This window comes from Stenella coeruleoalba, assembly GCF_951394435.1.
Source record: "Stenella coeruleoalba genome assembly, chromosome: 16".
Lineage (NCBI taxonomy): Eukaryota > Metazoa > Chordata > Mammalia > Artiodactyla > Delphinidae > Stenella > Stenella coeruleoalba.
The window spans coordinates 70,044,588-70,065,380 of NC_137162.1; the positions used below are offsets into that span (position 1 = coordinate 70,044,588).

Here is a 20,793-nt window from a genome sequence, read left to right on the forward strand (position 1 = left end):
GCTTCCCAATCAAATCTCCTGTTGCTTATTTTCCCTTCCTCTGCCCTGATCACTCACAGAGCTGTCTCCCAAATGAGACCCAAAGGGGAAAAAAAAAAAAAAAAAAAAAAAATCTGAATCACCTAGAGGTCCTTTTATCAGCACACGTTCTTTGGCCTTGCCTCAATCCTACTGAAAGAAGAATCTGGGGAAGCTGTACTCAGCAATCAGTATTATTTAAAAAATTTTCCTAAGTGAGTCTAATGAACAACAAGATTTAAAAACCACTAAGTACTTTGAATGTTCACTATAAACCAAATTCTTCTGGAATCAATTATTAAAAAGTTCGATTATGGACATTTTTAGAATTCAGGAAGATCAAAACCTCTAAATCTTTTGATGAAATTAAGAGGTTGGGTTTCTTTTCATTCATTAATAAACTATCAATTTTAAATACAAAACAACTCTTCTATAAATACTCTTGTTTATATGCACGACATCAAGCTTAACCATCTACACATCCTTTTGTTCCCCCATGGGTTTCCTGTTTAGTTTTTTATTAGTAACAGTATATTTCATAACTAAAAAAAAAAATCAAACAAACAGAAGAAAGGTTTTAATGTTAAGGAAAACATAAGACAATAGCAATACAACTTAGATCATATATTAGGCAAGTAATACAACAGCTGTATTACTCAGCATTACCACATGTCAGAAGGCTAGTCATGGTGTGTTCACAAAATTGGCCATGTTAACAGCCTGTATAGGAAGATGATTAAAAAAAAATTCTTTAATTTTGAAATGAAAACCACTAGATTAATAATTTTCTCTAAATGGGCACATGACAATCAGGCCACCATGACCCAAATATTACTGCCTGACATCTACCAAAAGATGCCAGGAAACTGTTGATTGTTAAACTAAAAGAAAATATTAATGCTATTCCCAAAACACAGCACAGCTCATCACAAACCAGAATCACATGAAAGACAAGTCAGTTACGGGTGTTACTCAGTCTCTTTATGCCAATTAAAATAAAAAGTCTAGGTTTGTTGTAGTAGTTAAAATCTAGGTTAAAAAAAACCCAACAGGAAGTTGTTACATTAAGGCATAAAACTGGGCTATGAAAATCAGCATTGTGCTAGAACGAAAGAAAAAGATGCCTTAATATGTTAAAAGTGAAGTTCCTCTTTGCCTAAAGAGGAAATAAGTAGTCTAAATCAGAGGTCAACAACTGTGGTCTTGAGCAATGCTAGGAAAGTAAGTCAGTGAATGCCACAAGGAGTTACAAAGGAAAAAAAACAAGCAGGAAAGGACACAAAAAAGTCACTGGAGAAGAGAGTGTTGAGAAAAAGCAACAGAATTAATTATGGCGCTCCTCTCCATACACCAATATACACCAGTCACTGTGCTACCCCCTTTGTAGCTTACATCTCCCAGTGACCCTGAAAAGTTTCCAGGTTTTCCAGATGGGGAAGCTGCGGCTTGGAGGTTAAATTATTTGCCCAAGGCCACACAGCTAAGTAAGCAACAGAGTCAGGATTCAAACACTAAACGGAATAACTACTCCAAATCCCAAACCTATAGTGGAAGAAGGGAAGGAAGGAAAGAAAAAACCATATGGTTGATGGTAACCACTACACCCTGAAAACTCTGGGGAACCTATGCCGTGAGCTGTGAACCAGTAGTTCCCCTGCTCTGAAACTCTTCTCCTGCTCCACGTGAAGCAGCGCAATCTCTCTTCCTCACTTTGCCTTCCTTCCAACATAAAACAGGAAATTCTGATGTGGTGTTAAAAAATGTCATAGTATCTACTCAGAACAAATATTTAAACTCTCCACTAATTCAACTTTTGGTGCCTCGATTAAGTCTTATGCCTTGACAGCAACTGGAAGCTGCTAAACGCTGAGTGTTATTATATCACCCAGTTCCCAGCACAGGGTTCCACACAGACAAGGTCCTGTGATTCAACAGGTAACATCCATCCCTTCCACCCCCAGTCATCTGTCCATCCATATTCCCAGGTCCCTCTGAGGTTAAAGAAATTATATGCATATATGAATGACAGGGTTTCCAGAAAAACCTACAATAAAAAAAGTAGGTTACTGTATACGCCCACACATTAGATTTAGAAGTACAAACGATAATTACCAAGGTCAGCCTTTTCCTTGAGAACGTCTTTGAAGTTGAGTCCACTGTTCAAGGTTGACTGCCGGTACTTCAGCAGAGCTTCCTTCTGTCCATTCCTTCCCAGGGACTCCATTTTCACTGACCCAGCTTGAAGGCCACATCTCCACTTGGAGAAATCAGAATGTACCCACTTGACCAGGTCTTCAAGCTTCACAATCACCTTTTCGGAAACAGCAATGACTTCATCCTATAAGAGGTAGTGGCGGGAGAACAAAAAACATTATTGGTGGTTCTGAAGTAAATGATACGTTTTCAATAAAGCCCATCTGAAACACCATTTGAGCGGCTGAACCTAATGTAAGCAGACAACGTGTTTTATTGGTGACAGAGAACCTTCAGAAACTCACTTCACTTCAATGGTTTTTCGCTGCTTGTGGTCTACTTGAGGAATAATTTATAGGATTTATTTGTTATGTGCTTAGAAAATGTCCAAAAATTGGACAGTAATTCTAATAGCCATGCTATTTGCCAAAGCTCACTCTCCCTACTTTGACCACATGGGCGAAAGCTAATTTTCAGGTGCCATTAATTTTACAAAAGTAAAAAAGTGAGAACTAGATGACTAATGGTTAGTCTGTCTCTATATAAATGGTCTAAGTAAATCTGGGATTCTTGGAACTCTGACTCACCCCCAAATTCCTATGTTTATGGTACATTTTCCCTTGGCTTATACACAAATATTGAATTTAACTTTTGTCCTAAAATTAAATAAAACTGTGATGTAATCCCCAAAGAAATACTTCATAAATGTTATGTGCTTCCCACTGAAAGAAACTTACACATTCTCATGTTTCTTAAAAACTTTGTAAGTTGAGAAATGAACTGATTTTTTTCTTTTAATACGTATGGGGTAAGAGGCAAAGAGGGCAAGTGAGGAGAAAGCCTTTGAATCTGAGAAAAGTAGTTGAAACTTAAGTTTCTCCTACGGATCATAAATTTCAATTTCAAGCACCTTTAATTGCTTCCAGGAAACGACCAACTTTTCTGACTCAGAATTAATCCAGCAAGATATTTAATAGATATCCGTACACGGAGCAAAGGAGGGCCTCTCTTTCCCGAAGATTCTTTGGAAAAGGCTTAAGAAGATCATCTCGCTGGGTTTTAAGTTAAATTATTTGAAGCATTTGACATTTCAACTTGAACTGACTTCTTCCATTTCTTCTACTTCACATTTCTGAAGAAAGCTGAGCTGTGAAAACCCCTAAGCTTACAAAATCTTAGAAATATTTTTGACAAACAACAACAGGAAGATGTCTCTGAGCTATTAAACAAAGGGAATTCACAAGTGATTTGGGCTAATTTTGCTGTAAAACATGACTCTTTCCTCCTTCTCTCCCACCTACACACACACACACACACACACACACACACACACACACACACACACACACTCTCTCTACTCCAAAGCAAACAAAAAAGGTTTATTAAGATAAGCTTCACACAATAAGAAGCCCCGGATTCAGTTTTTAAAAAATGTTTTAAGGTAGGATCTAAAATTTCACTTTTCCTCATCCAGTTCCAAGCTGCCTCTGAGAAGAGTTTGTTAGGCAGCAGCAAAATAACAAATACTCTATCAAAAATGAAAAGTAAAACTTTTGTAACGGAATCCTTTCTCTTATCATGATTAAATATGAACTTCCACTAAATGGGAGACAAAGTAGAAACTGTTTTTATTCTCTGCTCAAGAAAAAAAAAATGTTAATACTTTATATAAGCAACGGGGCATATTACAAAGTACCATTTCGATGGATGATTTCACTCAGATTCACTACACCATCCTCTCGAAATAAAAGATCTATAGTTGTCACGCATTTTATAGCTATTACATGGTGATTATTAAATGTCAGAATAAAAATTCAGGCTGGGTATTGTTTCACCAAATATGGTTCCCTAGAAGAGACAAGTTTGGAGATGAGTGTTATTTTCAAATAGCTCTAACTATGATCAAATGATTATCATTTCAATTACCAGTTGCTTCAGAACTTTTCCAAGAAATGGCATGACTAGCTCTGGCTGGCTTCCAGTACCCGCCGAACAAATAGTTTATTAACCGAGAGAAAATACAATCCTCATGATGTCATTGATGAATAAACCCATCTTTCAAGATCCAGTCTACAGGTTTAGTCCTCCCTCCTTCCTCTCTCTCTCTGAAACAGACCTTCTGAATATATACACAATGCATAAAAACAAATGCAGGAATTCAAATAAACATGTAGAAGCCGTAAACCCAAGTTTGGCTCAACTGTGAAACCACCAGTATGTTTCACTGTGGATTCACAGAGAAACTGGCCCTGCAACATTGTCCAACGCCAGGATTTAGAAGGAAATCTGATAAGCGGAGGAGGGGGAAGCAAAAAACCAACCCCCAAACCAAAATAGCCAACATATATATAGAAAATGTCTCAGGAAACATTACTTTGTACACACAATGGCATAAATCACATGTTCGTATTTACTATTCTGAGGCAGTTGCTGACTAAAGTTCCTAATACTCACCATTCTTGGGCAAGTCTCTATGTCTAAGAAAAGAATTTCAATAAGCTCATCTCATGATTACATTAGCGCTCTGCAAACCGAGAATTAGCTCTAATGCAACCCAAAAGGAACACAAAGAAATACACCTTGTTATTCTATTAATGCACTTTGGCTTTTCAATTAACCCAGAGCCTAATCAATATTTATGTAGGCTGCGTTGGGATACTTTCTAAGTCCATATCCCCTTTCATCATTGTTTCAAACTGCCCATTTCTGTTGTTTGGATTTTGTTTCTCCCACTGCATAATAACAGCGTACTCAATCACAGACTCCTCTAAGTCAGAGGAGATCCTCTGGTCAAGAAGTCATGTATCAGCCAGCCTATGTGTATGGCTGGCCTCTCCAAGTGTTGTAAGTCCCAAGGGAAACTTGGGACTCCCCTGGTGGCGCAGTGGTTAAGAATCCGCCTGCCAGTGCAGGGGACACGGGTTCGACCCCTGGTCCAGGAAGATCCCACATGCCACAAAGCAACTAAGCCCATGCGCCACAACTACTGAGCCTGCACTCTAGAGCACGCGAGCCACAACTACTGAGCCCACGAGCCACAACTACTGAGCCCACATGCCACAACTACTGAAGCCCACATGCCTAGAGCCCGTGCTCCGCAACAAGAGAAGCCACCACAATAAGAAGCCTGTGCACTGCGACAAAGAGCAGCCCCTGCTCGCCGCAACTAGAGAAAGCCCACGTGCAGCAACAAAGACCCAATACAGCCAAAAATTAATTAATTACTTTTTAAAAAACCAATTGGGAAACTTTACACAAAGTCTCCTGACTTCTATCTTCTCTTATAAAATAAAATAAAGGGTTATCTGGGGAAAAAAAGAGAACAAAAAAACCCCTCAAAACAAAAAAGTTGAAACTGAGTAGAGGTTGCTTTCTTTAGATGAGATGCAAGTTCTCTAGTCTGCCACTGACCCCACCGTTCCTATCTCCTTACACTCAGTCCACCGTTCCTTTACCTGCCTGGACCCTCCGGCAGGCACCCACCATTTAAATAAACGTCCACACCCTAATTTATCCCACCTCCCTCACTTTAATGATGAGGACAGTAAGGTTCAGTGACATGTCCGACTGCCAACTTCAGGCAGAACTTGGACAGGAATCCAGGTTTCCTACTGGCCAACACAGCATTCATCCTGGACTCTGGAGCCAGACTGCCTGGGTTCAAATCCCAGCCCTGCCATTTACTCCCTGTGGAATACTGGGCAACTTCTTTAACTTCCCTGTGCTTCCATTTTTTTAAACGTTATGTTTTTAAAAAATGTTAATGATACTGTCTATCTCTGACAGCAATGGTGAGGATTAAATGTGTTAACATGATTGAAGTGGTACATCGGATTTAGCTGTCATCACTGTCATTGCTTCTCTGAATTAGTGTTTTCCAAAGAGTGCCACACAGAGATGAGTATAGATGGTTCATGGATAAACCTTTTAATATTTAATGTAAGTTACTCATTGCTTATTTATTTTTGTGGTAACTTTCCACTTATGGGGAAGTGGTACTGGTTTCCCATTTATAGGAGATATAGAAGTTTCCTCTTTAAATAAATTTTAGTTAAAAAACAATGGATCGGTTTGAACAAAGCCATTAAATAAACCCAGTAGATGTGGGTATGGCAAAAAAAAAAAAAAAAAAAGTCAAGATGCTATGAAAATGGCTGAAATTTGGGACAGTACATTATATATCAGTGGTTCTCAAAGTGTGGCTCAGGAACCCTGGGGAATCCCCAAGACTATTTCAGGTGGTCCACAGGGCAAAACAATGATCATAATAATACTAAGAAATTATTTGCTTTTTTCACTCTTATTCTATTTCAAGTGTATAGTGGGGTTTTCCAACGACTACAAGACAGATGGTATGGCAAAAGAGTGAATACAGAAGGAGATACGAGAATACAGCTGTCTCTATTAAGCTCGACAGTAAAGAAATTTACAAAAATGTGAAACAATGCCACTGTTTTTACTAATTTTCTTTCTTTTTGAAAATAAGGTTAATTTTCATAAAAATGTGTTACATTTACATGATGGCTTTATATTCCCATTTTCATTGTAGTAATATTTTTTAAAATTAATTTACAGTAAATTTTCCTTTTCTTATGTACAGTTCTATGTATACCATAGTACACATGGCAACTACTGATCTGTGCTTGGTATAGTTTTCTCTTTTACAAAATGTCATATAAATTAAATCTCACAGTATGAAATCTTTTAAGGCTGCTTCTTTCACTTAGCATAATGCCTTTGAGAGCCACCCATGCTGCTGCCTATATCAACAGCTTGTTCCTTTTTTTCTGCTGAGTAGTACCTCATGTTATGGATCTGTCCCACTGACAGACACTGGGTTGTTTCCAATTTTGGCGATTACAAATAGAGCTGCTATAAATATTCATGTACAAGTTTTCGTGTGAACATACATTTTCAGTTCTCTAGAGTAAATACCTAGGAGAGGGATTGTTGAGTCATATATTAAGTACATATTTAATTTTGCAGAAGCTGGACAACTGTTTTCCAGAGTGGCTGTAACATTTTGCATTCCAACCAGCAAAATGAGAGTTTTTAGGAGAGTTCCAGTTGTCCCCCATCCTTACCAGCACTTGATACTGTCACTGTTAATTTATTATTGCCACTTTAATATGTACGTAGTGGTTTCTGATCATGTTTTTAATTTTCATTTCCCTAATGGCTGAAGATGTTGAACATCTTTTCAGGTGCTAATTTGCCATCCGTATATCCTTTCTGATGACGTGTGTGTTTAAGTCTTTTGCCCATTTTTAAACATTGGGTTGTCTGTTTTCTTACCGTTGAGTTTTGAGAGTTCTTGTACCCTCTTGATACAGGTCTTTTACCAGATATGGGGTTTGAAAATATTTTCTCCTGTTCTATAGCTTGTCTTTTTATTCTTTCAACAGCGTGTTTCACAAAATGGAAGTTTCATACTTTGATCAAGTCCAATTGGTCAGTGTTTTTCTTCTATGAATTGTGGTCTTACTGTTATATCTATGAAGTCTTTGCCTAATTTCTGGTCATGAAGAATTTCTACTTTGTTTTCTTCCCAAAGCTTTATAGTTTTACATTGAGAAGTATAATCCATTTTGACTTAGTTTTATACAAAGTGTGAGGGTCAGCTTGACATTCATTTTTTTGGCATGTAAATGTCACTTTATTTTTAAATAAATTAGTAAGCATTTAAAATCATTTTAAGTTTTAATTTCTAATACCAGTAGATATAACCCACATAAATCAAAGCTCCTTTGCAGTCCTAGATAATTTGAGTATAAAGGGTCTTGAGTCCCAAAACTTTGAAAACCCTATATCACTAACCAAGGCCGTTCTTATTCTTAACTTTGCTTAATGTCTTAGTAACAATTTAATAATGAACAACTCTATCTTTGACTTGAAACCCTCCCTCTTGTTAAGAACTGTGAAGAATCTGAGATTTTACTCTACTTTCAAACTTATAAGTTAGCTTGTCACAGTTTCATGGATGCTTGCAGAGGACACAGACTCCTGGTCAGAGACAAACGATGGTTTATAGCTCACAGAAACAGCTGTAGTCAAAGTATCAGCATTTGTGTTGGATCTTTGATACCCAATTCCCAAAAAGAGATACCAAGAGGGCTAGAGGATATATGTCTACAGAGTGGGGTGCATTTCAGGAGAAGAACCTCAAGCATAGGCAACCCAAATCTTTTAATACTGATCAGTAAGTATGTCTGCCCTTTGTTCTGGAGGAAGGCACTAGCTCCATCTTCCAGGGCCGTTCACTAGACAAACATCCTTGAAAAGACAGTTGGAACAAAGAGCCAGTGGCTTTGCTCACAAGCGTACAGATACTCAGTGGCCCATGAAACATACCTACCCAACGCCGAACACCTCTACGTTCCTTTGCTTTGTTCAACTTCTCTCCTTCCTCATTCTATTTCTCTACAGGAAAAATGTAGGAAACATTTATCTTTATATGCTGTCTGGGTCCAGTCTTCCTTCTCTGCATATCACTCCTTGAAGTCATTCTCCATGGAGATTCCAATGTTACTCTCTAAGGCCATGACTATGTTCTGTAGTTTGGTTCCAACTAGTTGGTTCAAACCTTCATCCAGACTCCAGTCCTTGGTCCAGTCCTCAATTTAGACGTCTCAAGAGTCAACTCAAATTCAGCGGAACTGTACTACCAACTTGGCTTATGTGTAAGAAAAGAGCTTAGTTGACACAAGAAGAATTTAATACTCCCCAACTGTGGTTAACTTTTTGCCCACATCTATTCTTCCTTTCATCTTTAGTAACAGACTGCTAATTTGCTTGGCACAGAAACAGACACCACTTCCCTGCTTCCCTTACAGCCAGATGCGGCCATGTGACCAAGTTTTGACCAACGGGATGTATCCGTGATGTGCGCAACTTCCAGGTCAGGCTCTCAGAGGGGATGGATATGCCTTTGGATCATACAAATAAAGGCACATCTCTCAGGAGAAAACGCTAGAGGGAGTCAGGTCTCTAGACGACTTCGTAGAACCCAGCCATCATACTAACCCTGAAACACTTACCCATAGGCTGTGACATGAGAGATTTTGAACTCCCAACTTATTTAAGCAGCTTTAATTCTGGGTCTCTGTTAAACAGAGCTAAACCTATGTATATATATTTTATTAATATATCATTCCTCAGGAGAGAAGACATGAACGGAACCTTCCCTATAGCACCACGTGGTACCCAACAGACCATTGCTGAGGACAGCCATGTTCAGCTATGTTAATGGAGCCCAAAGGACAATAAACACATACGTGTATTATCAGAGGGGTTGGCGAGCGGGGGGCGGGCGTAGAATGAAAACAGGAAAACACGGCATATTCACTTTAATTGTCCCCAAACATCCTGGGGTTTTGCACCAATGGACTCAGGCCAGGGGAAGAAAGTGCCCTGTTGGGCCTGGCTGCATTGGCCACTTCCATTGCTTGCAAGCCTCCCTCAGATACCTGATATTCAAGGTACCATCTGCCCCATGACTCTCCCTGTTACACATTAGTATGTTCTGCTAACAGGACATCTACAAAGTGAGTAAAAGGTTTCACTCTGCAGGCACGTGGTTGCCAATCAGAGGTCCAAGAAGGTCCGGCAAAAGAGAATGGTAATGTGGGTCAACAAGATGAAGCTTTCACTGGTCAGTGGTGAAATGAGAAAAATGAAGACAACACAGTGAGTATTTCAAGAAGCTAAATATGCTAGATTTTAAGGACTACCCTCGTATCAGCCAGGATCCCAACAGGAAAGACATGGAACAGTTGAGTAATGATAATCCAAGGAGGGTTTTACAAAGGGACTAATGACAAAGATGTTGGTGGGATATAAAAGAACCCTAAGAGAGCGGTAGTGCAGGAACCTGGGCTAACAGCATCTCAGCCATCACCACTCCTGGGTGAAATCGTCAAAAACGCGGGGGATGGTTACCAGCAGATCCTTCTACCAGTGGCTGTGACTCTTCCTTAGAGGGACACCAACAGCCTGGGGGAACCTCCCAGGTAAGGACAGGGAATAAACACCTGCCTTCATTCTCCTTCCTCCCTCCCTCTTCTGTGGGGGAACGGCACTCGAAGCCTCCGGTCCCAGGAGCTCTGTTCCTGGAGCCACACAGGGGGCCTCCAGGACAGAGAGAAGGGTGCAGCGCCGATCTGGAGAGGCTCCCTGCACACCTGCTGTTTAGGACTTCGCCTCTCCTCCTTTCAACTGCTGTTACAATAATCTTTTTTTCCTCTAAAATGAGGATGGTAATGGATGCTGATAGCTGCTTTTTAACGTCCTTACTCGGCAAAATAAAATGGTATCAACACTAACTTGGTCCCCGAACTGGGAATTACTGTGCTTATTACCTGAGACATAATGTTAAATCTTTGTTAGGTGTCAGTGTTTGATTCTGAATTGCATAATTCTCTCTCCTACAATAAACACCAGAATTGCAGAGACTTTTGAACAGCGAGGACGTTTAACTTTTACTTCTCTTGTGCCTCCCAAGGAGCCATGAACTCTGCTGGGCCCAAAGCATACAAGTATTTATTTTAATGGTCCCCCCTGTCTGGATGTCCCACGCTGGGGGAAACTGAGAGCTGAGGAAGCACTGGCTTCTGAGTCTCATGGACCCGGCTTCAAAGGTGGCTCTAATGTGTTTAATGTCAATGTTAATCTTGGGACGTGACATTATCTCACCAAGGTCTCATTTAAAAAAAAGGGCGGGGGGAATCAGGTAAAAGAACCCACCTCCCAGGGTAACTAGGCTGTTGGAGTAGTTCTAGTACAACTGTCAACACAGGCATCTAAGAAATGACGGCTATCACTGTTATTACATAACATCACTTTAAGTGAAAATGAGGGAAGGAGGGTGAGCGATCTTCAGATGTCACCTGCAAGGAACTGTGCATGTTCTCTACTCCTCTTAATTCTTTGTCTGGGGACAATAATATCCCTGGAGCTCCTGCTGGGTACCTCCAAGGCCAAGGGTGGGCCGGAGAGCAATTAAGAATGTCTGGGCTTCTCCTTAACCTTCAAGGATACAGCGGTGGCAAACTCTGAGGTGCTTTACTCTACCCAGACGTTCATCTATGAATTTAACAGACATCATCTTATCTAATCCCCATGAGGACTCGCTGAGGTAGGTCTCCTCAGGCCCATTTCAGAGATGACAAAACTGAAGTAGAACCAGAAACCAGCTTGCTAAGCCTATCATTTCTCTGGGAAATTGGTCTCTAAGCCTTTATAGTAGTAACACTCCAACCTACTCCTATCCTGGGATAAGTGAACCTTCCCCATCTCCCAGCAATTTCCTGGGGTGGCTGGGACTCAAGGTCATTTTGGGACAAAAAGATTTGTAAGTTTTTCATGTGTATTTTGGTTTTGCCCCCAAAGTAAGACTACACGCACTAGTTAAAAATGTGAAGACTTTCCTGTTGTCTGAGTGACGCAGGAATCCTCTCAAGTTTGCTAAGGGTTAATGGGACTCCCTTAACACGATGAAATGGATTTGCCACGGAGGCTGATTAGTGTATTGGGTTCCAATTTCCCAAGCCAGCCCCTTCTCTTCCAACCTCTTCCCTCCCCCTCACCAGACACTGGGGTGATGCCTGTGGCTCGGTGAATTTTGGAAATCCATCCTGGTGCAATTACAGGGAGTAAGCAAACAGAAGACTGCTCTGAGCAGCGATTTGTCAAACGTAATGTGACCATCCTTCCTGGCACAGCCAAAGGCATTTGAGTATCAAATAAGTAATTCAAAAACCCTAAGTATTTTAATATTCCTAAAAACATTTTTAATCCTCGCTAATCTAAAACCTGTTAAGATGCAGCCTGCTCCCATGACCAGAAGGCCCTCTCTAAAGAAAGCCCCAGTAACATCCTCTCATTAATTCCCAGTTCCATTTCTTTCCTTTTGGATTTACTACGCATGCATCTTCTTTCCTCCCTAAGATTAAAAATAAATTTACCCAGAAATCAAGAAAATGCATCCCAGCATCCTCTCTAAACAGGCAAGCATGTGATATGTAGAGAAGATGCCTTAAGTCAATGGTTGAGCCAGCCTACCCTTCCTTTAGCCAAATTAATAGGGTGTTAACATCACAGTCTATTTTTTAACTACTTTCAGGTCGCCATAATAAAAACTAGCTTGGCCCCCACATACTTAGCTCTGGCCATTAAAACAGAAACAAAAGAAGATAAATGAGGCCAATTCCAGGGTTAACGCACAGCTGAGTTACCTATGAGAACATTCTCTAAAAGCAAAAACAGTAACCATAAAACCCAAACTCAACCACCACCCAACCGAGATGTTCTAATATGGTGAGTGGCTTCAAACCATTACTTTTACATCTGCTGACCTTTTTTCCACCTGGTTTTACAGGCATACGGCACACTGCCCAGGTACGAAGTTCAGCAGGGCCCGTATTCAGTCAAGACCCTAAAAGGAAGAAGGAAATTCTTCGCCCCTGTTGGTCTATGAAAATCATGGTGGGAGCCGACTGAAGAGTCAAGGTTATTGGTGATCGTGCACAGCACCTTGGTATACTGCTGTCATTAACGAGAAGAGCAGTCTTCAGAGAGTCAGCGAAAGCCTTACGCCTGTGTAGAAACCAAGTAAATCTTCCTGTTTTCTGTAGCCTTTATTTAAACATAAACATATGATTTAGACATGCTCCCTCTTGTTACACATTTTTTTTCACTTTGTTCACTTAGCACAGTTCACATTATTACCCTCACATGTACGAGGGCAGTGGAATAATTTGAGACCCACGGCTTTATTTAATAATGTAATTATCCTATATTGGATTACTTAAAAGGGGCTTTGTATTTTACAGTTCTAGCTTTCCCATACCAGTGATATGCTCTGACACAGTAACTGATTCAGGCTTCAGTCAAAAGCTCTAAACTCAGTTTGGAAAAATATTGAGTGTTTCTGACTAAGCCAGGATTAACATAAGAGCCAATTTGCAACCACAGTTGGTGACCTTTCTACTCCTGGTCAAAGACTGTGGTGTGGAGGCCAACACAGAGGACAGACACGAGCAACTATGGCTGCCTGAGTCCAACTCCCTGCCACCTCAGAGAGGCGGTATAAACCAGAGAATAAAGCCCGAGTTTCCCTCAAGGTAAGCTTTCTGAAGGCGGGGCTGTAACTTGCCTTCCACGTCTTCTGATAGTCCGTAGACACCAGGAGGAGCTGAATGCGTGAATGAACGAATGAGTGAATGAATGCTACTGGGCATTCCGACAAAACAGTTGCAAAAGGGAATCCAGAAGGAGCTATCACAAGCTGAGCTTCATCCGGTGCTACTGTCAGGAGGGATTTTGTTTGCGCTTTTCCCCCAACTCAACTCAATCTGATCCAATTAACCTGCACTGACTCTGCTCTGTGCCAGGCATTGGACTGGGAACCAGCCACGGAGAGAGAAGGATGAAGAAGACACGGGTGCTGCCCTTCAGAAATGGGCAGTGCCCAGGGCTCCTGTTCCTTGCCTAGAAGTGAAGGTTACTCTCTCTCTAGTCTCCTTTGCCAGAGAATCCATTCATTCTTTCACTTTCAATGTCCGGAACATCTACTCTGAGCTGCGCAAGGCACTAGGAACAGCAGGGGGCTGGGGAAGAACCGCAGTCTAGCGGGGGTGGGGGACACAGGACACACAGTAAAGCACAGTCCTCAGCTAAGTGTGATTTATACAATGAGAAACTGTCATAAGTGAGCTCATTCATTCAACAAATATTTATTGAGCACTAACTATATGTCAGGCACTGGGATCATAGTCAGAAATTAAAACAGATAAAAATCCGTACCTTCCTGGAGCCTACAGTTGTGTGTGGGGTTAGGGTACGTCGTGTGTGTGTGTTGGCAGAGAGGGGAGTGGGGGGGCCAGATAATAAAATCTGCACGGAGAGGGAACAGGATACAAAGGCACTGGGAGGGACGCCGTATGTTGTCAAATTCAAGGTGAAAGAAAAAGCACACAGCATACATATATCCTATAGCTGATACATCTTCTAAATTTGAATCCGGACTCCTTTTCTCTAAGTTTCTGGCAGGTTTCGCATGGAAGCTACCCCCATAAATCAATTTCCATTATTAAAAACTGACCAGAATCTGGGAATTCCCCGGCAGCCCAGTGGTTAGGATTCCGCACTTCCACTACAGGGGGCACGGGTTCGATCCCTGGTCAGGGAACTAAGATCCCGCATGCCGCGTGGCATGGCCAAATAAATAAATAAATAAAAAGTGAAAAGAAAATCAACAGACTGGGAAAAGATATTAAAAAATAATTGACCAGAATCTGCTTAATGCCACCCTTTTCTCAAACCTTTAATGCCTACATAGGTGTGTTTTAAGCACTTTATCTAAAACCAAGTTGCATCTTCCCTGAAAGAGGAACAGTGGAGTTTTCCTGTGAAACAGATAATTTCCACAGAATTTAAAAGATGGAAGGCCAGCTGCTCCCTGACATACGCACAGAGTTGAAGAGTGGCTGAGAGATCCTTGTTTCCTATAGGTTCACCTGTTAGAAACACAAACTGGGACAACAATCCCTTTCATTTGGATGTTTAGGACTTAGTTACATGGACATATGCCAACCTGATTTAATGCCCCTCCTCAACCACTGTGCATGAAACATACCTATGTTTTTATGCATTTAGGAGCCTGTTTAATTATACCAGCGACAGCGTCCTCATTCCCCTTCTCTCTGCAGACTCATCATCACACCAGACGCAATGTCCTTTCCACCAAAACCCCCCAAATTCACTGATCAAGACATTAGGTTTGGGACTTCCCTGGTGGTCCACTGGCAAAAGAATCCACCTTCCACTGCAGGGGTATGGGTTCGATCCCTGGTCGGGGAACTAAGATTCCCACATGCCGTAGGGCAACTGAGACCTGACGCAGCCAAAAATAAAATAAAATAAAATAACTAAATAAATTTTTATATATGTATGACATTAGGTTTTAGAAAGACCCAATATAAGTTGTTGACATGCTCTAAGACTAACAAATATTTGAAGGATTAAAGCAGTCTGCTATCTATTATGTACATCATCTATAATTAAATGCCCAGCAGAGTGGGGAGGTATTTGGAAGAACCACTCAAGGAGAATACATAATAACAACACAAGGAGAAAAAAAGAGCGAGACAGGGTAAGAAGACTATCTTCCAATCCACATCAGACTAGCTTATACTAAGGTGATTGGTTCCACCGCTGATTGTAGCGGGCAGCCTCTAAAAGGACACCCAATGATCCCCACCTCCTTGTATTCATGCCCTTGTGTGATCCCCTTCCCTTGAATATGGGCTGGACATAATGCCCCAGATCTAACAAACAGACCTAGGCAAAAGTGATGGGATTTCAACTCTGAGATTAGTTTACCAAAGGACTGTGGCTCCCGGCTGGCTCACACACGATGAGGGAAGTCAACTGCCACACTGGAGCTGGCCTGTGGAGAAGCCCATGCAGCTCGGCAAGGAACCAGGGAGGTCAAGGTCAACGGCTAACAAGGAAGGAGGCTGTCAGCCCAACAGCCCAGGAGCAGAGAAGTGAGCTCAGAAGTAGATTCTAGCCCTAGAGAGCTTTGAGATGACTCAGGGCCCGCCGGGCACCCTGACTGCAGCTTTGAGAGACCCCGAGCCAGACACACCTAGCTAAGTCTTACCCAGACTCCTGACCTACAGAAACTGTGAATGAGAAATGCTTTAAGATGGGAAGTTTGGGGTAATTCGTTACACAACAATAGAGAGCTAGTACACTCATCTTTGAACGTGGAATACGTTGACATATTTTTGTGTGACAATGAAATAAAGCCTGTGAAACAAGGTGCTAAATACCAGTTTTTAACTGTGCCTGGAAATTAGATTAATTTCTGCTGAGAGGTTGACAAGCCAATGGAAGAATGCTTTATGCAACTGCCTAAATCCTGAAATAACTGCGTGTAAAAGAGATCTTTTCTTTTTGGGGGTTATCCATAGAAATCTCCAAGAATACTACAGAACAGTATAAGCATCCCTTTCAGGACGGAAGGGGCAGAATAAAATATAAGCTTGTCCAGTAAGGCTGACTTTCTGTTCTCTCTCCTCTAAGCAACTAGAGGGAGAAAGGCCAATCTTACTCATCTCTTTATCACCTCCACGGTACCTTGTGTGTACTAATAAATATTGGTTGAAGTGAACTGAATAAAAGTTTGCCGTCAAAAGGCCTCTATTTAAAAATAGAAATGTTAAGAGCAAGATTATATTATGTCCTCCGCTGCTGCAGAAGAATTCCAAGCCTCACGTCTCTTGTCCTCCTCTCACCTTCTCAAGGGTCTTGGCACAGCTGATCAGTTAGACAACGGTGCTGCCTACATGTACAATCTACAGGTCCTGTACATACACAATCCTCTAGCCCTCATGGCCAAGATCAAAGCAAGGCCTCTCTTTCCTTAAAAAGAGAGAAAAAAGGCAGAAAATAGCCTTTAAAAATTAAGGCCAAAAAAAAAAAAAAAAAGAATTAAGGCAACTGAGGTACCTCAATATTCTGTCATGCTGAGAATGTTTTCAGTCCACTACTTCGAGGGGTCATTGAAGGAATTCTGGGGGTCAGAAGTGATTTGAACACCTGCTTGGCTGTCTATTGAATTACTGATCTAGTAACATCCAAAATGTGGAGAAACAGGACCTATAACTGTAAAGAAAAAAAACAGAGCCTACTGATAATTTTAAAAGACACTACCATGTGTGTGATTCATATCATTTGCATTAGAAAAAACATCTTCCGCCTTTTTACTAGAACCTCCTTCTTGCCTGCGCAGATAGTTGGGGATGCGTATTTCACAACCCAATGCATTGTTGCTGAATACACATTCAGCCCCCAGGAGCACAGAACACAATTAGACTATTACGGAGAATGCGCACAAGAAACAGAATGGAACCGATTATCTCACTTAAGACAGACAGAATTGAATTATTTTCTGTATCTATAACCCATGTACACTAGATTTTGGAATAATCTGGCGAGGAGCCTGGGTACTACAGCAGTGTTTTCATCTGAATCCTAGTCATCTGATAAACACTGTGGGATTAACCCAAAGCAAAAGGATTTAATGGCCCAGCAGGCAGTCTCTTTTTTGAAGATCCTTCTTCTAAGATTCCCCAGCCATTGTGGCTGGGACTCTAGCCCTTTACAAACTTCTTCCTGCTGATGCCTTCTGCTTTTTGAAAGAACCTGGCATCACACATCTCAAAGGAGTTGGTCTGGAATTACACTCCTTACCACCACTGAAAGAGGAAAAGGAGGAGAGGACAAGGGGGTGAAACCCAGTTCCAGATTAGGGGTGTTTTGAAAAATAAGAACTAGGAGAGGCTATTTTTAAATGGCGGGAAAGGGAAGGTATTTACAATAAATTCAATGCTGTGCACATTCAGCACATCAACACCAGGTTTCCCAGAGGTTGCATCATGAAAGGGGAGGGACCTGGGAAGCACCAGATCTGCACTTTCTTCGGCACACTGAGATGGGACATCTGGAATGCAAGTTTGGTCTCTTGACTCCCATCTCTTTTTATTTTGTTGTGGCTGATGGAAGAAATGCCCCCTGAGGGTCCTTTAAGACCCAAATAGAACAGAGCAGAATGGGCTGCAGGGTGACTCCTTCACAGTGACTGGAAACTTCAAACATGAATCAAAAACTCTGAACCTAAACACAAGAAAAATCTCTCAGGACAGACGGAGAACCAGGAAGTTTAATTCAATTTAAATTGATAATTTTCTTAGTTATTGTTTTTTCAAACAATAGTAACCCAATGATTCAACCAATAAATTACTTAGTAAGGGGCTATTAACAGTTTTAGCACCATGACAGACTTCATGGAGACAATAAAGTTCGGATTTGGTCCCGGACCAGAAAGGACAGGGTCGATGACTAGCATCTGCTAAAGGCCTGGGTCTTCTATTAGCCAGGTCAGGGTTTGAGACTTTATGCCCATACAAGTCTCATTTGATAATCACAGCCCAGCAAGATTAGCCTACTTCACAGATAAGCAAACAGAGACCCCAGAAAAATTAAGTAACAGACCAAGATGACGTGCAGCTACTACCAGTCAGAGTACATACGCACATGTGGTTCTACCAAGCTTTGAGACTAAGAGTTTACATTCTAAACAGAAGGAAAAAACACACACGTGAAATTATTAATCAGCACTGCCTCTAGGTTCAAGTCCAACCTGACCAGCTAGAGAACCCGAGGTCTGGCTTCAGTCTACCCCACTGTCCACCACAGCCCCGCTCCTTTGCCGAACACAGACCACATCCAACATTGCAAAGTCCTGCCTTCCTGCCTATGGCTTCATCTGCCAAGGATTTCCCCTTCTGTCATTCTCACTCCCAAAAATCTCCACCCATGAGAGGCCGAAGTATTTTCAAGAGTCTGCTCACAACCCCCTTCGGCAGGGCGCCTTCAGCGTGGCTCCAGGCCACCTCCCCACTCACACACTTCTTTCTTCCCACTTTTTTTTTTTTTTTTTTTTTTTGCGGTACGCGGGCCTCTCACTGTTGTGGCCTCTCCCGTTGCGGAGCACAGGCTCCGGACGCGCAGGCTCAGCGGCCATGGCTCACGGGCCCAGCCGCTCCGCGGCACGTGGGATCTTCCCAGACCGGGGCACGAACCCGTGTCCCCTGCATCGGCAGGCGGACTCCCAACCACTGCGCCACCAGGGAAGCCCTTCTTCCCACATCTTAATCCCTGTGCCCTTCCTGACTTCCCCAGCTTGCACGTCCGTCCATTCCTTCCATCCCTCCAGACTCTGGAGCTTCGGCTGGAGAAAATAGTGAGGGCTTTGCCCACCGGGCTGCCTGGCCTCCTCCCTTTGCTGCCCCTTTAGGACTAACAGGTTCCTTTTGCTTCATGACAGAAAACGGGCCAAATGTGAGAAAGTTTTCAAAACTGTAATATTCCAAAGCTTTCCTCCAGAGAGTGCAAGGTGGCAGCCCGTGGGCCACATCTAGACTGAATACATGTTGCGTTTGGCCCACAGTGTTTTCTTAAAAATTGTATGGAACTGCCAACTAAAACCACACAAAAATCTGGCTTTCTGGCACGTCTCTTGAAAAAATGGAAAGATATGGCAACATCAAATGACACTGCTGCCCGCATGCAACGTTCGACAGGACCCGAGGGGCAACGTCCAGACGAGTCACACGCTCCCCGGTTCTGTCTCCCAGCCTGGCTCCATCCACTTCGGCCTCCCTGCCCGGCCCACACCTGTGCCTCTGCTCCAGGCTCCTTTCTCTCCTCGTCAGTGGAAGACATCATAGAGGAGGTGGTTTTTGAACAGGATACAGCAGTTGTGCTATTTTACTTCACAGAGAAAAACCTCAGCAAATTTTACACCCCTCTTCGGATACAACCCCCAATTCCTCGACCTGTCGGCAGGACAGCACGAGGCGTCTGCCGCCTGTGTTCTGGAATCAAGACAGCTCGAGCTCCCATTCAGTCTCTCTCATTTACCTGATGAGTGAACTTAGAAACCTGGACGGGTTACCTAGCCTCTCGGGTTGCCCGCCTGCAGAACGACATGGCCCTAGAGCTTCCCTCATAGTACTGTGGCTGTTAAGAGTAAACAGAATGTCCATGTAAAGCTGTCGGCACCTAGTTTTACTACTAACTTTATTAAAGTCGTATCAGACCAGGGGCCAGGCAAACATTTACCGTAAAAGGTCAGATGGTAAACACGTGAGGCTCTGTGCGTCACTCGCAACTACTCAGCTCTGCCACGATAGTGTGAAAGCTGCCAGAGACCACTTGTAAACAGGTGGCTGTGTGCCAATAAAACTTTATTGACAAAACAGGCAGTGGGTCAGATTTGGCCTATAGGCCTTAGTTTGCGGCTCCGTTTTCTACTTCTCCACAGCCAGCCAGCCAATGTAAATCAGTTCTGAAAATGCTACGCAGGTGTCTCAATGGGATCTAAAATAGTAGGTGCCTCCAGTGGGCTTCAGTGGGCGTCTCCAACCTGTTTCCTGGGTTCACCAAGATTCGGCTCAGCCCAGAAATCATGCCAAAGGGAGAACGCTCCCCCCTCCACATCCTACCAAGAAACCTTTTCCCAATCGTCACTGGAATCTCTTTAGCCCTGAGTTCAAACACTACTTCTTGCAAAATGCCTCCAGAGACCTTCCTAACAAGATCAGGTACGCCATCATAGGTCGCTGTATTTTCCCTTCTCCATGCTGACCGCACCACAAAATCACCCATTTATTTAGGATTGTTTGCTTAATCGTGCCTGTGCTCCCCACCCAGTGAGAAGCCCCACGAAGGCAGGATCTGCCTGGTTTCCTACCTGTCTCTCCAGGGCCCAGCACGGCCTGCACACAGACGCCGCTCAGGAGGGAGGTGCCTGGCTCCTCCCGTGGGCTTGTGGGATTTAAAGAGCCCGTGCAAACACTTTACTGAGCAGGTGCGCGGTATTATTACCAAATACTCGCGGATCAGTCAACAGCCAATTTGAATGCAAGTTCCCAGACAGCAGGATAGAAGCTTTCAAGAACCATATGCTAAATAAATAGATGAAGGACCAAAAGAAACTATTCATAAAGGCTC

The 20,793-nt window shown here is 42.4% G+C and overlaps 1 protein-coding gene across 15 annotated transcripts in view; it reads right to left on the reverse strand.

The window, feature by feature from the left end:
• ARID5B (AT-rich interaction domain 5B) overlaps positions 1 to 20,793 on the reverse strand; it is a 289,023-nt gene that overhangs the window by 152,874 nt on the left and 115,356 nt on the right. For 14 of the 15 annotated variants that reach the window (XM_079899440.1, XM_079899444.1, XM_079899442.1 and 11 more), the window contains one exon: positions 2,131 to 2,356. In XM_079899440.1, the coding sequence (XP_079755566.1) occupies positions 2,131 to 2,356 (226 nt within the window). Of the gene's footprint in view, positions 1 to 2,130; positions 2,357 to 20,533; positions 20,605 to 20,793 lie in introns of those variants that run through there. The other variant, XM_079899436.1, reaches the window with a different exon arrangement.